Raw genomic sequence first — 20,725 nt, 5'->3', positions numbered from 1 at the left:
ATGCAACGGAGGGGAATGGTTTCAATTAAAAAAAAGGGAGATTTGGGGTCAGACGTGGGGAAATCCTTCACCCAGAGGCAGTGCAGCCCCAACAGTGCTGCCCGGAGCTGTGGGTGCCCCAGCCATGGAGGTGCCCCAGGCTGGGGGTGGGCACTGGGCAGCCTGAGCTGGGGGGCAGCCAGCCCACGGCAGGGCTGGGGCTGGGGGGTCCCTTCCATCCCAACCGTTCTGTGGTTGTGTGATCTGTAAGGACCCTTCCAACCCAACCGTTCTGTGGTTGTGTGATCTGTAAGGACCCTTCCAACCCAACCGTTCTGTGGTTGTGTGATCTGTAAGGACCCTTCCAACCCAACCGTTCTGTGGTTGTGTGATCTGTAAGGACCCTTCCAACCCAACCGTTCTGTGGTTGTGTGATCTGTAAGGACCCTTCCAACCCAACCGTTCTGTGGTTGTGTGATCTGTAAGGACCCTTCCATCCCAACCATTCTGTGGTTGTGTGATCTGTAAGGACCCTTCCAACCCAACCGTTCCATGGTTGTGTGATCTGTAAGGACCCTTCCGACCCAACCACTGTATGGTTCTGTGACCTTTAAGGACCCCTTCCCACCCAATCATCCAACAACTCTACCATCTTCAAGGACTCTTCCAACCCAAGCATTCCATGCTTCCATTACCTTTCAGGACCCTCCCAGCACAACCATTCCACGGCTCTATCATCTTTAAGGACTCTTCCAATACAACCATCCAGCAACTACGATTTTTAAGGACTCTTCCAACCCAAGCATTCCATGCTTCCACGACCTTCCAAGACCCTTCCAACCCAACTCGTTCTATGGCTCCGTGACCTTTCAGGTCCTTTCTGACCCGAACCACTCGATGAATACCAACCACACGGCCCAGCTGCCAGGACCTGGCACCCGGTGGGAGGCAGAGGGGTCGGGGCTGCCCCGGAGGAGCTCACCTTGTCCTGCAGGACGGCCCCCCGCTCCTTGAGCAGAGCGTTGATCATAACGGTGGCCGCACGGGAGCAGTTCTTGTCGGGGTCTGCCAGCCCTTCAAACATGGCGAGCAGGAGGCTCATCAGCTGGTCCGGGGGGACACGTTTCCCAATCACCTGGGAGGAGAGCGAGTGGCTTAACGAGGGGTTGAGCAGTTCATCCCAAATAAACGGGGGGTACCAAAGGTGCCTCTGCTGCAGGCGGCCATCCCTGATCTCAGCCCCACAGCTCTCTGATGGCACGACGAGCAGCCCGCCTGCCTGCACACACACTGCTGCAGGAGTGGGGCTGGGCAGCTTTAAGGCCCTTTCCAGGCCAACCTTCTTAAGGCTCTGTGATCTTTCAGGACCTTAACAAGCCAACTCAACCTGTTCCATGGCTCTACAATCTATAAGGACCTTCCAACTCAACCCAATGCATCCCGTGACTTTGTGATCTTCAAGGATTCATCTGGCCCAATGGTTCCATGGTTCTCTGACTTTTAAGGACCTTTCTAAGTCAACTCAATTCATCCCCTGGCTCTGTGATCTTTCAGGATCTTTCCAACCTAACCTAAGCCATTCCATGGCTCTGTTATCTTTAAGGACTCTTCCAACCCAACCATTCCGTGGCTCTACAATCTGTAAGGCCTTTCTATCTCAACCACTCCATGGCTGTATGACCTTTAAGGACCCTTCCTACCCAACCCATTCTACCATTTCCTGGCTCTATAACCATCAAGAACTCTCCTAACTCATCCTAAGCTTGTATGACCTTTAAGGACCCTTCCAACGCATCCCATAGCTCTATGACCTTTAAGGACCCTTCCAATGCATCCCATAGCTCTGTGACCTTTAAGGACCCTTCCAACGCATCCCATAGCTCTGTGACCTTTAAGGACCCTTCCAACCAACCCAACCCAGCCCATCCCATGGCTCTAGGATCTTTCGTTGTACAACCTTCCAGGGACTGGCAGCATCGCAATGGGGCAGGATGCTCAGAGCAACCCCGCTCTGCCTGCCTTACCATGGCAATGTTGGTGCAGGTGCGGAACAGGACAGTGAAGTCAGGCTCCTCCAGACCCCTCTTCAGGGCCTTCAGTCCCTCCACCATCTCATCCCGGTGGTCCCGAGCGAACCCTGCGGGCAGAGCACAGCTTGGGTTGGATCAAACGCCCAAACACTGCAGTGATGTGGGTCCAAACACTGCAGTGATGTGGGTCAGAATGGAGCAGACCCAAAAAACCACAACACTGCAGCGATGTGGGTCAGAATGGAGTGAATCCAAAGGACAACATTGCAGCGATGTGGGTCAGAATGGAGCAAACCCCAAAGGACCACAACACTGCAGTGATGTGGGTCAGAATGGAGTGAATCCAAAGGACCACAACACTGCAGCGATGTGGGTCAGAGTGCAGCAGCCCCAAAGAACCACAGCACAGCAGCGATGTGGGTCAGAACACCGCAGCGATGTGGGTCAGAGTGCAGAAGCCCCAAAAAACCACAGCACAGCAGTGATGTGGGTCAGAATGGAGTGAATCCAAAGGACAACACTGCAGTGATGTGGGTCAGAATGGAGCAGACCCAAAGAACCACAACAATGCAGCGATGTGGGTCAGAATGGAGTGAATCCAAAGGACAACACTGCAGCGATGTGGGTCAGAATGGAGCAAACCCCAAAGGACCACAACACTGCAGCGATGTGGGTCAGAATGGAGTGAATCCAAAGGACCACAACACTGCAGCGATGTGGGTCAGAGTGCAGCAGCCCCAAAGAACCACAGCACAGCAGCGATGTGGGTCAGAGTGCAGCAGCCCGAAAGAACCACAACACTGCAGTGATGTGGGTCAGAATGGAGCAGACCCAAAAAACCACAACACTGCAGCGATGTGGGTCAGAATGGAGTGAATCCAAAGGACAACACTGCAGCGATGTGGGTCAGAATGGAGCAAACCCCAAAGGACCACAACACTGCAGTGATGTGGGTCAGAATGGAGTGAATCCAAAGGACAACACAGCAGTGATGTGGGTCAGAATGGAGCAGACCCAAAGGACCACAACACTGCAGCGATGTGGGTCAGAACACCGCAGCGATGTGGGTCAGAACACCGCAGCGATGTGGGTCAGAATGGAGCTGCCCCAAAGAACCACAACAATGCAGCGATGTGGGTCAGAACAGAGTGAATCCAAAGAACCACAACACTGCAGCGATGTGGGTCAGAATGGAGTGAATCCAAAGGACAACACTGCAGCGATGTGGGTCAGAACGGAGTGAATCCAAAGGACAACACTGCAGCGATGTGGGTCAGAACGGAGTGAATCCAAAGGACAACACTGCAGCGATGTGGGTCAGAACGGAGTGAATCCAAAGGACAACACTGCAGCGATGTAGGTCAGAACGGAGTGAATCTAAAGGACCACAATACTGCAGCGATGTGGGTCAGAGTGCAGCACCCCAAAGGACCACAGCACAGCAGTGATGTGGGTCAGAACACCGCAGCGATGTGGGTCAGAATGGAGCTGCCCCAAAGAACCACAACACTGCAGCGGTGTGGGTCAGAACGGAGTGAATCCAAAGGACAACACTGCAGCGATGTGGGTCAGAACGGAGTGAATCTAAAGGACCACAATACTGCAGCGATGTGGGTCAGAGTGCAGCAGCCCCAAAGGACCACAGCGCAGCAGCGATGTGGGTCAGAACACCGCAGCGATGTGGGTCAGACCCGTAGCGCTGCTCCCGGGAACAGCAGCGAAGCAGAGCTGCGTCCCGCATCGCGTCCGAGCGCTCATCCCCTGTGCTGCCCTGACCTCTCCTGGTGACACGGGGGAAAGCCAGACCGAGGGAGCCCTGGAACTGCTCGGCGATATTCCAGCCCTCGGCATCTCAACCCCAGTGACAACATCGCCCCACTGGCCCCACTCCTGGCCCCAAGAAGGCCATGGTGGCTGTCTGGCTGTCTCCGCTCATCCCCCAGGCTCTGTGCTGGTGAGCGCAAAGGATACCAGAGGTCTCTTCCAATCTTAATGATTGTATGGTTGTGTTTGGGTCATGGTGGGGGGTGGGCCGGGGTTGGAGTTAGAGATCTTGGAGTTAGGGATCTCCTCCAAGCCTAATTCAGGGTCATGGTAGGGATGGACTGGATGACCTTGGAGGTCTCTTCCAACCTTGATGACTCTATGGTTCAATGTGGGGTCATGGTGGAGTGGGTTGGGGTTGGACTGGATGACCTTGAAGGTCTCTTCTGACCTTAATGACTCTATGGGCCTATTTAGGGTCACGGTGGGGCAGGCTGGGGTTGGACTGGATGACCTTGAAGGTCTCTTCTGACCTTAATGACTCTACAGTCCAATTTGGGGTCATGGTGGGGGTAGGTTGGGGTTGGACTGGGGGATCCTAGAAGGCTCTTCCAACCTTGATGACTCCATGGTTCTATTGGGGTCATGGTGGGGGTAGGTTGGGGTTGGAGTGTCAGACCTTGAGGTCTCCTCCAACCCTAATGATTCTAATTAAGGTCATGGTCAGGGAGGGTTGGGGTTGGTCTGGATGACCCTGCAGGTCTCTTCCAACCTTAATGACTCTACGGTTCAATTTGGGGTCATGGTGGGGTGGGTTGGGGTTGGACTGGATGACCTTGGAGGTCTCTTCTGACCTTAATGACTCTATGGGCCTACTTAGGGTCACGGTGGGGCAGGCTGGGGTTGGACTGGATGACCTTGAAGGTCTCTTCTGACCTTAATGACTCTACAGTTCAATTTGGGGTCATGGTGGGGGTAGGTTGGGGTTGGACTGGGGGATCCTAGAAGGCTCTTCCAACCTTGATGACTCTACGGTTCAATTTGGGGTCATGGTGGGGTGGGTTGGGGTTGGACTGGATGACCCTGAAGGTCTCTTCTGACCTTAATGACTCTATGGGCCTACTTAGGGTCACGGTGGGGCAGGCTGGGGTTGTAGTGTCAAACCCTGAAGTCTCCTCCAACCCTAATGATTCTAATTAAGGTCATGGTCAGGGAGGGTTGGGGTTGGTCTGGATGACCTTGAAGGTCTCTTCTGACCTTAATGACTCTATGGGCCTATTTAGGGTCATGGTGGGGCAGGTTAGGGTTGGACTGGATGACCTTGAAGGTCTCTTCTGACCTTAATGACTCTACGGGCCTATTTAGGGTCATGGTGGGGCAGGCTGGGGTTGGACTCTGGAATCTCAGAGGTCTCCCCCAACCCTAACGATCCCATTTGTGGGTTCTTTTTCTGCTGCCCCATAACCAGGGGAAGGGGTTTGACCCCCCCAAGCCCAGCCCACACCCTGGGCCCACCCCCCAGCGCCCACCTTCGTAGCACAGCTGGATGTAGAGCAGGCTGTAGACGCAGTCGACGGCGCGCTGCCGGACGCTGCCCACCGAGTCGGAGCAGCGCGGGGAGAAGAGCGCGATGAGCACACCGAGGTTGTAGAATGGGACAACGGTCTGTGGGGACAGCATGGCTGTGTCAGGGCTGGGATGGCACCGGGAGGGCACCAAGATGGCGCCAGGACAGCACCGGGATGACATTGGGGTGGCATCGGGATGGTACTGGGATGGTACTGGGATGGTAATGGGATGGCACCAAGATGGCGCCAGGACAGCACCAGGATGGCACTGGGGTGGCATCAGGGATGGCATTGTGATGGCATGGGGATGGTGCCAGGATGGCATTGGGATGGCACTGGGATGGTACTGGGATGGCACCAAGATGGCGCCAGGATGGCACTAGGATGGCAGTGGGGTGGCATCAGGGATGGCATTGGGATGGTGCCAGGATGGCACTGGGATGGCATTGGGATGGCATCAGGGATGGCATTGGGATGGTGCCAGGAAGGCACTGGGATGGCACTGGGATGGCACCAAGATGGCGTCAGAACAGCACCAGGATGACATTGGGGTGGCATCGGGATGGTACTGGGATGGTACTGGGATGGCACCAAGATGGCGCCAGGATGGCACTGGGGTGGCATCAGGGATGGCATTGGGATGGCATGGGGATGGTGCCAGGATGGCATTGGGATGGCACTGGGATGGTACTGGGATGGCACCAAGATGGCGCAAGGATGGCACCAGGATGGCACTGGGGTGGCATCAGGGATGGCATTGGGATGGCATTGGGATGGTGCCAAGATGGCACCAGAACAGCACCCGAATGGCACTGGGAAGGCATGGGTACGGCAGCAGGATGGCACTGGAAAGGCATTGGGAGATGACACTGGTAAGGCACCAGGATGGCACTGGGATGGCATGGGGATGGTGCTGGGATGGCACCAGGACAGCACCAAAACGGTTTCAGGGTGGAGCTGGGATGGCATGGAGATAGCATTGGAACAGCACTGGAATGGCTTTAGGGGGACAGCATCAGAAGGACACCAGGAGAGCAATGGGACAGCACTGGGATGGCACTGGGATGGCATCAGGGGGACACCATGAGATCAGGATGGCACCCGGATGGCATTGGGATGGCACTGGGATGGTACTGGGATGGCATTGGGATGGTGCCGGGATGGCATTGGGATGGTGCCAGGATGGCATTGGGATGGCACCTGGATGGTACTGGGATGGCACTGGGATGGCATTGGGATGGCATTGGGATGGCACCTGGATGGTACGGGGATGGCACTGGGATGGCATTGGGATGGCATTGGGATGGCACAGGGATGGCACTGGGATGGCATTGGGATGGTGCCAGGATGGCACTGGGATGGCATTGGGATGGTACCGGGATGGCACTGGGATGGCATTGGGATGGTACCGGGATGGCACTGGGATGGCATTGGGATGGCATTGGGATGGCACTGGGATGGCACTGGGATGGTGCCAGGATGGCATTGGGATGGCACTGGGATGGTGCCAGGATGGCATTGGGATGGCACTGGGATGGCAGCGGGATGGCAGCGGGATGGCATTGGGATGGTGCCAGGATGGCACTGGGATGGCATTGGGATGGCATTGGGATGGCACTGGGATGGTGCCAGGATGGCAGTGGGGTGGCATCAGGGATGGCATTGGGATGGCATTGGGATGGTACCGGGATGGCACTGGGATGGCACTGGGATGGCATTGGGATGGTGCCAGGATGGCATTGGGATGGCACTGGGATGGTACTGGGGTGGCACCAAGATGGCGCCAGGATGGCACTGGGGTGGCATCAGGGATGGCATTCGGATGGCACTGGGATGGCACCGGGATGGCACCGGGATGGCACTGGGATGGCACTGGGATGGCTTTGGGATGGCACTGGGATGGCACCGGGATGGCATTGGGATGGCTTTGGGATGGCACCAAGATGGCGCCAGGATGGCGCCAGGATGGCACTGGCATGGCATTGGGATGGCATTGGGATGGCACTGGGATGTCATTGGGATGGCAGCGGGATGGCACTGGGATGGCATTGGGATGGCACTGGGATCGTGCCAGGATGGCAGTAGGGTGGCATCAGGGATGGCACTGGGATGGTGCCAGGATGGCACTGGGATGGCATCAGGGATGGCATTGGGATGGTGCCAGGATGGCATTGGGATGGCACTGGGATGGTACTGGGATGGCACCAAGATGGCGCCAGGATGGCACTGGGGTCGCATCAGGGATGGCATTGGGATGGCATTGGGATGGTGCCAGGATGGCACTGGGATGGTGCCAGGATGGCATTGGGATGGCACTGGGATGGTGCCAGGATGGCATTGGGATGGCACTGGGATGGCAGCGGGATGGCAGCGGGATGGCATTGGGATGGTGCCAGGATGGCACTGGGATGGCATTGGGATGGCATTGGGATGGCACTGGGATGGTGCCAGGATGGCAGTGGGGTGGCATCAGGGATGGCATTGGGATGGCATTGGGATGGTACCGGGATGGCACTGGGATGGCACTGGGATGGCATTGGGATGGTGCCAGGATGGCATTGGGATGGCACTGGGATGGTACTGGGGTGGCACCAAGATGGCGCCAGGATGGCACTGGGGTGGCATCAGGGATAGCATTGGGATGGCATTGGGATGGTGCCAGGATGGCACTGGGATGGCACTGGGATGGCATTGGGATGGCACTGGGATGGTGCCAGGACAGCACCAGGATGGCACTGGGGTGGCATCAGGGATGGCATTGTGATGGCATGGGGACGGTGCCTGCATGGCATTGGGATGGCATTGGGATGGTACTGGGATGGCACCAAGATGGCGCCAGGATGGCACTGGGGTGGCATCAGGGATGGCATTCGGATGGCACTGGGATGGCACCGGGATGGCACCGGGATGGCACTGGGATGGCACTGGGATGGCTTTGGGATGGCACTGGGATGGCACCGGGATGGCATTGGGATGGCTTTGGGATGGCACCAAGATGGCGCCAGGATGGCGCCAGGATGGCACTGGGATGGCACCGGGATGGCACCGGGATGGCACTGGGATGGCACTGGGATGGCTTTGGGATGGCACTGGGATGGCACCGGGATGGCATTGGGATGGCTTTGGGATGGCACCAAGATGGCGCCAGGATGGCGCCAGGATGGCACTGGCATGGCATTGGGATGGCATTGGGATGGCACTGGGATGTCATTGGGATGGCAGCGGGATGGCACTGGGATGGCATTGGGATGGCACTGGGATCGTGCCAGGATGGCAGTAGGGTGGCATCAGGGATGGCACTGGGATGGTGCCAGGATGGCACTGGGATGGCATCAGGGATGGCATTGGGATGGTGCCAGGATGGCACCGGGATGGCACTGGGATGGTACTGGGATGGCACCAAGATGGCGCCAGGATGGCACTGGGGTGGCATCAGGGATGGTACCGGGATGGCACTGGGATGGCATTGGGATGGTGCCAGGATGGCACTGGGGTGGCATTGGGATGGCATTGGGATGGCACCTGGATGGTACCGGGATGGCATTGGGATGGCACTGGGATGGCACTGGGATGGCATTGGGATGGTGCCAGGATGGCACTGGGATGGCACTGGAGTGGCATTGGGATGGCACCTGGATGGTACCGGGATGGCATTGGGATGGCACTGGGATGGCATTGGGATGGTGCCAGGATGGCATTGGGATGGCACTGGGATGGTACTGGGATGGCACCAAGATGGAGCCAGGATGGCACTGGGGTGGCATCAGGGATGGCATTCGGATGGCATTCGGATGGCATTGGGATGGCACTTGGGATGGCAACAGGATGGCACTGGGATGGCATTGGGATGGCACTGGGATGGCTTTGGGATGGCACTGGGATGTCATTGGGATGGAACTGGGATGGCAGCGGGATGGCACTGGGAGGGCATTGGGATGGCACTGGGATGGCTTTGGGATGGCACTGGGATGTCATTGGGATGGCACTGGGATGGCAGCGGGATGGCAGCTGGATGGCAGCGGGATGGCACTGGGATGGCACTGGGATGTCATTGGGATGGCACTGGGATGGCAGCGGGATGGCAGCGGGATGGCAGCGGGATGGCACTGGGATGGCATTGGGATGGTGCCAGGATGGCACTGGGATGGCATTGGGATGGCATTGGGATGGCACTGGGATGGTGCCAGGATGGCAGTGGGGTGGCATCAGGGATGGCATTGGGATGGCACCTGGATGGTACCGGGATGGCACTGGGATGGCACTGGGATGGCATTGGGATGGTGCCAGGATGGCATTGGGATGGCACTGGGATGGTACTGGGGTGGCACCAAGATGGCGCCAGGATGGCACTGGGGTGGCATTGGGATGGCATTGGGATGGCATTGGGATGGTGCCAGGATGGCACTGGGATGGCACTGGGATGGCACCGGGATGGCACTGGGATGGTACTGGGATGGCACCAAGATGGCGCCAGGATGGCACTGGGGTGGCATCAGGGATGGCATGGGGACGGTGCCTGCATGGCATTGGGATGGCACTGGGATGGTACTGGGATGGCACCAAGATGGCGCCAGGATGGCACTGGGGTGGCATCAGGGATGGCATTGGGATGGCATTAGGATGGCATTGGGATGGCACCGGGATGGCACCGGGATGGCACTGGGATGTCATTGGGATGGCTTTGGGATGGCACCAAGATGGCGCCAGGATGGCACTGGGGTCGCATCAGGGATGGCATTGGGATGGCATTAGGATGGCATTGGGATGGCACCGGGATAGCACCGGGATGGCACCAGGATGGCACTGGGATGGCATTGGGATGGCACTGGGATGGCATTGGGATGGCACTGGGATGGCTTTGGGATGGCACTGGCATGGCATTGGGATGGCATTGGGAAGGCACTGGGATGTCATTGGGATGGCAGCGGGATGGCACTGGGATGGCATTGGGATGGCACTGGGATGGTGCCAGGATGGCATTGGGATGGCACTGGGATGGTACTGGGATGGCACCAAGATGGCGCCAGGATGGCACTGGGGTGGCAGCAGGGATGGCATTGGGATGGCATTGGGATGGTGCCAGGATGGCACCGGGATGGCACTGGGATGGCACTGGGATGGCATTGGGATGGTGCCAGGATGGCACTGGGATGGCATTGGGATGGCATTGGGATGGCACTGGGATGGTGCCAGGATGGCAGTGGGGTGGCATCAGGGATGGCATTGGGATGGCACCTGGATGGTACCGGGATGGCACTGGGATGGCACTGGGATGGCATTGGGATGGTGCCAGGATGGCATTGGGATGGTACTGGGATGGCACCAAGATGGCGCCAGGATGGCACTGGGGTGGCAGCAGGGATGGCATTGGGATGGCATTGGGATGGTGCCAGGATGGCACCGGGATGGCACTGGGATGGCACTGGGATGGCATTGGGATGGCATTGGGATGGCACTGGGATGGTGCCAGGATGGCAGTGGGGTGGCATTGGGATGGCATTGGGATGGCACCTGGATGGTACCGGGATGGCACTGGGATGGCACTGGGATGGCATTGGGATGGTGCCAGGATGGCATTGGGATGGCACTGGGATGGTACTGGGATGGCACCAAGATGGCACCAGGATGGCACTGGGGTGGCATCAGGGATAGCATTGTGATGGCATTGGGATGGTGCCAGGATGGCACTGGGATGGCACTGGGATGGCATTGGGATGGCATTGGGATGGTGCCAGGATGGCATTGGGATGGCACTGGGATGGTGCCAGGACAGCACCAGGATGGCACTGGGGTGGCATCAGGGATGGCATTGTGATGGCATGGGGACGGTGCCTGCATGGCATTGGGATGGCATTGGGATGGTACTGGGATGGCACCAAGATGGCGCCAGGATGGCACTGGGGTGGCATCAGGGATGGCATTGGGATGGCATTAGGATGGCATTGGGATGGCACTGGGATGGCACCGGGATGGCACCGGGATGGCACTGGGATGGCATTGGGATGGCACTGGGATGGCTTTGGGATGGCACTGGGATGGCATTGGGATGGCACCGGGATGGCATTGGGATGGCTTTGGGATGGCACCAAGATGGCGCCAGGATGGCACAGGGATGGCACCGGGATGGCACCGGGATGGCACTGGGATGGCATTGGGATGGCACTGGGATGGCTTTGGGATGGCACTGGGATGGCATTGGGATGGCATTGGGATGGTACCGGGATGGCACTGGGATGGCATTGGGATGGCACTGGGATGGCACTGGGATGGCATTGGGATGGCACTGGGATGGCTTTGGGATGGCACTGGGATGTCATTGGGATGGCACTGGGATGGCACTGGGATGGCACTGGGATCGTGCCAGGATGGCAGTGGGGTGGCATCAGGGATGGCACTGGGATGGTGCCGGGATGGCACTGGGATGGCATTGGGATGGCATTGGGATGGCATTGGGATGGTGCCAGGATGGCATTGGGATGGCACTGGGATGGTACTGGGATGGCACCAAGATGGCGCCAGGATGGCACTGGGGTGGCATCAGGGATGGCATTGGGATGGCATTGGGATGGTGCCAGGATGGCACCAGGATGGCACTGGGGTGGCATCAGGGATGGCACCTGGATGGTACCGGGATGGCACTGGGATGGCATCGGGATGGTGCCAGGATGGCACTGGGATGGCATTGGGATGGCATTGGGATGGCACCTGGATGGTACCGGGATGGCACTGGGATGGCATTGGGATGGCACTGGGATGGTACTGGGATGGCATTGGGATGGTGCCAGGATGGCATTGGGATGGCACTGGGATGGTACTGGGATGGCACCAAGATGGAGCCAGGATGGCACTGGGGTGGCATCAGGGATGGCATTGGGATGGCATTGGGATGGTGCCACGATGGCACTGGGATGGCACTGGGATGGCATTGGGATGGCATTGGGATGGTGCCAGGATGGCACTGGGGTGGCACTGGGATGGCTTTGGGATGGCTTTGGGATCATGCCAGGACGGCACCGGGATGGCACCAAGGAAGAATCAGGATGGTATCAGGATGGCACTGAGATGGCACCAGGACAGCACTGCAATGGCATTGTGACGGCACTGGATTGGCACCACGACAGCACCAGGATGTTATCAGGATGGCATTGGGATGGGCATTGGGATGGCACTGAGATGGCATTGGGATGGCATTGGAATGGCACTTGGGTACACAGGGACAGACAGCACTCGGATGGCATTGGGATGGCACTGAGATGGCACTAGGATAGCACTGTATGTCACCAGGATGACATCAAGATGGCACTGAGATGGCATTAAGATGGCATTGGGATGGCACTGGATTGGCACCACGACAGCACCAGGATGTTATCAGGATGGCACTGGGATGGCACTGAGATGGCACTGGGATGGCACCAGGATGGCGTTGGGATGGCACTTGGACACACAGGGGCAGACAGCACTGGGATGGTATTGGGATGGCACTGAGATGGCATTAGGATGGCACCAGGATGGCACTGGGATACACACGAACAGCTCTGGGATGGCACTGGGGTGGCACTGGGATGGCACCAGGACACCACTGGGACACTGGGATGGCGCTGGGATGACGGAGAGGGACAGCAATGGGATGCCACTGGGACAGCACTGGGACGTCACCAGGAGGGCACTGAGATGGCATTAAGATGGCACTGGGATGGCACTGGGATGGCACCAGGATGGCACTGGGAGGGCACCGAGATGGCGCCAGGACAGCACCGGGATGACACTGGGGTGGCATCGGGATGGTACTGGGATGGTACTGGGATGGTACTGGGATGGCAACAAGATGGCGCCAGGACAGCACCAGGATGGCATCAGGGATGGCACTGGGATGGTGCCAGGATGGCATTGGGATGGCACTGGGATGGCACTGGGATGGCACTGGGATGGCGCAAGGATGGCACCAGGATGGCACTGGGGTGGCATCAGGGATGGCATTGGGATGGCATTGGGATGGTGCCAAGATGGCACCAGAACAGCACCCGAATGGCACTGGGATGGCATGGGTACGGCAGCAGGATGGCACTGGAAAGACATTGGGAGATGACACTGGTAAGGCACCAGGATGGCACTGGGATGGCATGGGGATGGTGCTGGGATGGCACCAGGACAGCACCAAAACGGTTTCAGGGTGGAGCTGGGATGGCATGGAGATAGCATTGGAACAGCACTGGAATGGCTTTAGGGGGACAGCATCAGAAGGACACCAGGAGAGCAATGGGACAGCAGTGGGATGGCACTGGGATGGCATCAGGGGGCCACCATGAGATCAGGATGGCACCCGGATGGCATTGGGATGGCACTGGGATGGTACTGGGATGGCATTGGGATGGTGCCAGGATGGCAGTGGGATGGCACTGGGATGGCATTGGGATGGCACTGGGATGGTGCCAGGATGGCAGTGGGATGGTGCCAGGATGGCAGTGGGATGGCAGTGGGATGGTACTGGGATGGTGCCAGGATGGCACTGGGATGGCATTGGGATGGCACTGGGATAGCACCGGGATGGCTTTGGTATGGCTTTGGGATGGCATTGGGATGGCACTGGGATGGCATTGGGATGGCACTGGGATAGCACCGGGATGGCTTTGGGATGGCACTGGGATGGCATTGGGATGGCACCGGGATGGCATTGGGATGGCATTGGGATGGCATTGGGATGGCATTGGGATGGCACTGGGATGGCACTGGGATGTCATTGGGATGGCAGCGGGATGGCACTGGGATGGCATTGGGATGGCATTGGGATGGCACTGGGATGGTGCCAGGTTGGCACTGGGATGGCATTGGGATGGCATTGGGAAGGCATTGGGATGGCACTGGGGTGGCATCAGGGATGGCACTGGGATGGTGCCAGGATGGTACTGGGATGGTGCCACGATGGCACTGGGATGGCATTGGGATGGCATTGGGATGGTGCCACGATGGCACTGGGATGGCACTGGGATGGCATTGGGATGGCATTGGGATGGTGCCAGGATGGCACTGGGGTGGCACTGGGGTGGCACTGGGATGGCTTTGGGATGGCTTTGGGATCATGCCAGGACGGCACCGGGATGGCATTGGGATGGCATTGGGATGGCATTGGGATGGCACTGGGATGTCATTGGGATGGCAGCGGGATGGCACTGGGATGGCATTGGGATGGCATTGGGATGGCACTGGGATGGCATTGGGATGGCACTGGGATGGTGCCAGGATGGCACTGGGATGGCATTGGGATGGCATTGGGATGGCATTGGGATGGCACTGGGATGGCACTGGGGTGGCATCAGGGATGGCACTGGGATGGTGCCAGGATGGTACTGGGATGGTGCCACGATGGCACTGGGATGGCATTGGGATGGCATTGGGATGGTGCCAGGATGGCATTGGGATGGCACTGGGATGGTACTGGGATGGCACCAAGATGGCGCCAGGATGGCACTGGGGTGGCATCAGGGATGGCATTGGGATGGCATTGGGATGGCATTGGGATGGTGCCAGGACGGCACCAGGATGGCACTGGGGTGGCATCAGGGATGGCACCTGGATGGTACCGGGATGGCACTGGGATGGCATCGGGATGGTTCCAGGATGGCACTGGGATGGCATTGGGATGGCATTGGGATGGCACCTGGATGGTACCGGGATGGCACTGGGATGGCATTGGGATGGCACTGGGATGGCACTGGGATGGCACCAAGATGGAGCCAGGATGGCACTGGGGTGGCATCAGGGATGGCATTGGGATGGCATTGGGATGGTGCCACGATGGCACTGGGATGGCACTGGGATGGCACTGGGATGGCACCAGGATGGCATTGGGATGGCACTTGGATACACAGGGGCAGACAGCACTGGGATGGTATTGGGATGGCACTGAGATGGCATTAGGATGGCACCAGGATGGCACTGGGATACACACGAACAGCTCTGGGATGGCACTGGGGTGGCACTGGGATGGCACCAGGACACCACTGGGACACTGGGATGGCGCTGGGATGACGGAGAGGGACAGCAATGGGATGCCACTGGGACAGCACTGGGACGTCACCAGGATGGCACTGAGATGGCATTAAGATGGCACTGGGATGGCACTGGGATACACAGGGGCAGCACTGGGATAGCACTGGGATGGCACCAGGATGGCACTGGGACACACACGGACAGCACTGGGATGGCACTGGGATGACAGGAGGACACACAGGCGGTCCCACTGATGCAGACTTACGCTGACGTTGAGCCTGCCCAGGTAGAAGTCCAGCAGCGCGGCGCTGAGCTCCACGGCACGCTGCCGCTCGTGCTGCTTGCTGGATTTGATCCACGGGCCCAAGTGCTGCAGTACGGGGGGAAGGAGGGGGGGAATAACGTCATCAGAGGGTGGTGGGGTCCTTGGGTGACACAGGAAGGGGACAGTGGGTGAGACGGAACCGGCACGTACCGCGAACATGTCCTGCAGGCCATGTGGGGTCAGGCTGCGCTGCAGGAGGGTCTTCAGCAGCTCCTGGAGGGCACCGAGGGTGTCTGCAAACAGCTCCTGTGGGGTGGTTTCGGGATGTGAGATGCACCCCAAACCAGGGGGTGGTGGGGTATCCCCAGGAGTGGGGGGTAGAGGGGGAAAGCCCAGGAATAGGGGGTGGAGGGAACATCCTCAGGAGTGAGAGAGATGGAGGGGGCGCATCCAGGAGTGGGGAGAGGGTGGAGGTGGGTGCTTCCAGGAGTAGGGATGGAAGGGGTACCCCTAGGAATAGGTGATGGAGTGGGAAGAAGAGGGAGGACCCCCAGGATTGGGAGATGGAAGGGAATCCCAAGGAACAGGGCATGGAGGAAACAGCCCCAGGAGTGGGAGATGGACAGGGGACCCTCGGGAGCTGGGAATGGAGGGGGCACTCCAAAGAGCAGGGGATGGACGGGGGAGTTGGGGATGGAGTTGAGACAGCTAGGAGTGGGGGATAGAAGGGACACCCCCTGGGGTGGGGGACAAAGGAGAAACCCCCAGGGCTGGGAGATGACAGGGGACCCCCAGGAATAGAGAAGGGACACCCCCAGGAGTGGGAGATAGAAGGGGTGCCCTCAGGAATAGGGACGGAGAGCCTCCCAACCTCGCTGTAGGGCGCATCGCCGCCGTCCCCATCGCGGTCCCACAGTGGGTCCAGTGGGGGCAGCGCCAGGACGCCGGCCAGGCACGCGTCCATCAGCTCCGTGCGGTCGGGGTCGCTGAGCTGGGGCTCCAGGAGGCTGAGGTGGGGGGTTCAGGAGTGCGGTAGGAAGGATGGAACAAAATTCTGCTGGCCCTGTCACACGCTTGCGGGGTCACCGGGGTTGGAAGAGACCTCCAGCACTCTCCAATCCAACACCAATCCATCCCCACCATGCCCACCCTTAAGGGACCTTTAAGGACCTTTCTAGGCCAATCCCATCTCCGCTGACCCTTAAGGACCCTCCCAACCCAACCATCCCGTGGCTTTATGATCTTTCAGGACCCTTCTGACCCAATCCCTTCTGAGATGACCTTTAAAGATCATCTCAATCCCACAATCATCCTGCAGCTCTAGGATCCTTACAGAATCACAGGGTTGGAAGGGACCTCAAGGACCATGAATCTCCAACCACAGGCAGGGCCTGTGATCTTTAAGGACCGTTCCAACCCAACCATGCCATATGCCTGTGATCTTTAAGGAGCCTTCCAATCCAACAATTCCACGGCCCTATCATTTGTCAGGATTCTCCCAAGCCAACCATTACATGGCTACCCTTCAGAACCCTTCCAACGCAAACATCCCACAGCTCTACGATCTTTGAGGACTGTTCCAACCCAACCATCCCACGGTTCTATGATCTTTAAGGACCCTCCCATCCCAAATCCTTCTATGACGACCTTTCAGGACCCTTCCAACCCAACCATCTCATGTTTCTATGATCCTTAAGAGACCTTCCAATCAAACCCTACCCTGCCCAACCATCCCATGCCTCTATGACCTTCCAGGACCCTCTGAACCCAATCCAACCCAACCATCCCATGCCTCTATGACCTTCCAGGACCCTCTGAACCCAGTCCAACCCAACTATCCCATGCCTCTATGACCTTCCAGGACCCTCTGAACCCAATCCAACCCAACCATCCCATGCCTCTATGACCTTCCAGGACCCTCTGAACCCAATCCAACCCAACCATCCCATGCCTCTATGACCTTCCAGGACCCTCTGAACCCAATCCAACCCAACCATCCCATGCCTCTGTGACCTTCCAGGACCCTCTGAACCCAATCCAACCCAACCATCCCATGCCCCTATGACCTTCCAGGACCCTCTGAACCCAGTCCAACCCAACTATCCCATGCCTCTATGACCTTCCAGGACCCTCTGAACCCAATCCAACCCAACCATCCCATGCCTCTATGACCTTCCAGGACCCTCTGAACCCAATCCAACCCAACCATCCCATGCCTCTATGACCTTCCAGGACCCTCTGAACCCAATCCAACCCAACCATCCCATGCCTCTATGACCTTCCAGGACCCTCTGAACCCAATCCAACCCAACCATCCCATGCCTCTATGACCTTCCAGGACCCTTCCATCCACGTATCCCTCAGCTCTACAGAGGATACACCAGGTGAGTGCAGGTGACCATTGCCCACTGCCGCACCGGTGTCCGCATCGAGTCCAGCGGTTCTGCTTTGATGAACTCCTGGAACACAGACCAAGGGGATGGGGACGGGGATGGGGATGGGGACGGGGATGTCACATCCGCCCCATTCACCACCCCCCAAATCCTGACCCCCCTCCCCCCACCCCCAAACCACCCAACCCTGGCACCCGTTTCTCACCACCATCTGCGCCACGAGTTCGGCTTTGCGACCCAAAACAAAGTCAGTGCATTTGGTGCTGCCACGGACGGCCCGGCTGATCATGGCGATGCTCCGGATGAGGCACAGCTTCAGGGTCAGGTCCTGAGCACAGAACCGTGGTGACACCACCACAGATTGTCACCTCCCGGCACTGGGGACACTTGGCAGTGTTTCCCTCCCCACGCCGGGCTCTGTGGTGACAAAGGGAGCGGCTGGGCCTCCATCCTGACAGGAGACCCCATGGATGTGGGCACCACGACCCCCATTGCCGCAAAGAATCAGAGCCCCATAGCCATAGGGCACTGGGACCACCATAGCCACAGAGAATTGGGAACCCCATAGCCACAGAGAACCAGAACCCCATAACCATGGGGCACCATGACCCTATAGCCATTAGAATCAGAACCCCATAGCCAAGGGGACACTGGGAACCCCATAGCCATTAGAATCAGAACCCCATAGCCAAGGGACACTGGGACAACCATAGCCATTAGAATCAGAACCCCATAGCCAAGGGACACTGGGAACCCCATAGCCATTAGAATCAGAACCCCACAGCCATTAGAATCAGAACCCCATAGCCATGGGACACTGGGACAACCATAGCCATGGGACACTGGGAACCCCATAGCCATTAGAATCAGAACCCCATAGCCAAGGGACACTGGAAACCCCATAGCCATTAGAATCAGAACCCCATAGCCAAGGGACACTGGAAACCCCATAGCCATTAGAATCAGAACCGATAGCCATGGGACACTGGGACAACCATAGCCACAGAGAATTGGGAACCCCATAGCCATTAGAATCAGAACCCCAGGACACTAGAAACCCCATATCCATTAGAATCAGAACCCCATAGCCAAGGGACACTGGAAACCCCATAGCCATTAGAACCATTAGAAACCCCATAGCCAAGTGACACTGGAAACCCCATAGCCATTAGACACTGGGAACCTCATAATCACTAAGATTTGGGAATCCCACAAACATGGGGCACTGGGACCACCACAGCCACAAAGAATTGGGAATCCCCATAGCCATGGGGCACTGGGACCCCCATAGCCATTAGAATCAGAACCCCATAGCCACAGAGAATTAGGAATCCCATAGCCATGGGGGTACCAGGACTCCCACAGTCACAAGAGAATCAGAACCACATAGCAGCGGGATACTGGGATCACCACAGCCACAAAGAATTGGGAATTCCATAGCCAGAAGGCACCAGGACCCCCGTAGCCATGGGGCATCACGACCCCCAAAAGCCACAAAAAAATTGGGAACCTCATAGCCAGGGGCACCAGAACCACCACAGCCACAGAGAATTGGGAAGCCCATAGCCATGTGGGATTGGAACCTTTTAGCCGTGGGGCACCGGGACCCTCCTAACCACTAAGAATTGGAAATCCCACAGCCACGTGGCACTGGCAGCTCCTTACACATGAAGGCATTGGGAACCTCATCCTCAGGGGGCACGAGGACTCTCGTAACCGTGGGGGCACCAGGACCTCCATAGCCATGGGGCGCTGGGAACCCCACAGCCACAGGGCGCCAAGGCACTCCTATAACCACAGGACATCGAGAATCTCAGCCGTGGGGCACGAGGCCCTTCATTGCCAATGGGGCACCGACCCCCCCTGCTCACATCCAGTGGTGGGGGATGACACTTTGGGGTCTCAGCTCCTTGCTGAGGCAGCACCAGGAGCCTCCAAACTCTCCCACGTCTCCAAAAAACCGCATCCCCTTACAGAGAGGGGGGGGGGGTGCTGTGCTTCCCACCAACTCTTGGTTCCAGCCCTTCACACCACCGTCCTCATAGGGACAGACGATGGCAGACCCAGAGAATGGGAACAGTGGCCATCAGGGGGCTGCCCCCACCCCAATTAGCGGTGCTCCCTCATCCCAGCTGAGCCCGGCGGTGGGGACAGTGGAGCTGTTAGTGCCAGAGGAGCCCAAAGGAAAACGTGTTAGTGCAGCTGGGGGAACGGGGGCCCTGACAGCTTCACCTCAACGTGACAAATGCCATTTGTCATCGGTCAGCCTTGAAAATAAAGTAAATCTAGAGATGCGGCCCCCAGCTGCCCCCCCAGGATGGCAATCTGCGGTCTGCTATCTGGTCGGTGAGTGATGGCTCCCTGGGGGAAGGTGGGGAAATGAGCTCCATGAATTTCTGCAGCTGGGGCTCTGCAGTGTCCTGCGCTGTGGGGGGAGAGGAGGGGAACGGAGGGCAGGATGTGGGCACTGCACAGCGCAGCCAGGGGTCAGGGGCAACGCCATGGGGTGAGTGGGTCCTCACAGAGCACAGAGGCATGGAACGGGGTGGGTTGGAAAGGACTTCATAGATGACAATGATACAGGATTGGTCGGGTTGGGAGGGACCCTATATAGAGGATTGTATGGAATTGTCAGGTTGGAAGGGAGCTTACAGACTACAGAGCCATAGGTTCTGTTGGGCTGTGTCGGAAGGCACCTACAGATTAGAGACACAGAACTGGTCGGGCTGTGCTGGGTTG

General features: G+C 58.2%; 1 protein-coding gene across 1 annotated transcript in view; it reads right to left on the bottom strand.

The window, feature by feature from the left end:
• LOC306944775 (maestro heat-like repeat-containing protein family member 1) overlaps positions 1-20,725 on the bottom strand; it is a gene marked incomplete at both ends in the record, with an annotated part of 68,569 nt that overhangs the window by 23,947 nt on the left and 23,897 nt on the right. Inside the window, 8 exons of the mRNA XM_079533375.1 lie at positions 962-1,114; positions 2,004-2,116; positions 5,303-5,438; positions 15,594-15,698; positions 15,804-15,899; positions 16,465-16,600; positions 17,973-18,052; positions 18,192-18,314. Coding sequence (XP_079389501.1) covers positions 962-1,114; positions 2,004-2,116; positions 5,303-5,438; positions 15,594-15,698; positions 15,804-15,899; positions 16,465-16,600; positions 17,973-18,052; positions 18,192-18,314 — 942 coding nt within the window. The remainder of the gene's footprint in view (positions 1-961; positions 1,115-2,003; positions 2,117-5,302; positions 5,439-15,593; positions 15,699-15,803; positions 15,900-16,464; positions 16,601-17,972; positions 18,053-18,191; positions 18,315-20,725) is intronic.

The sequence above is a fragment of the Tetrao urogallus genome (genome assembly GCF_951394365.1).
Source record: "Tetrao urogallus genome assembly, chromosome: 3".
NCBI lineage: Eukaryota > Metazoa > Chordata > Aves > Galliformes > Phasianidae > Tetrao > Tetrao urogallus.
Note: the sequence above shows the minus strand (reverse complement) of the source record. Positions and strands in the feature narration are given on the sequence as shown.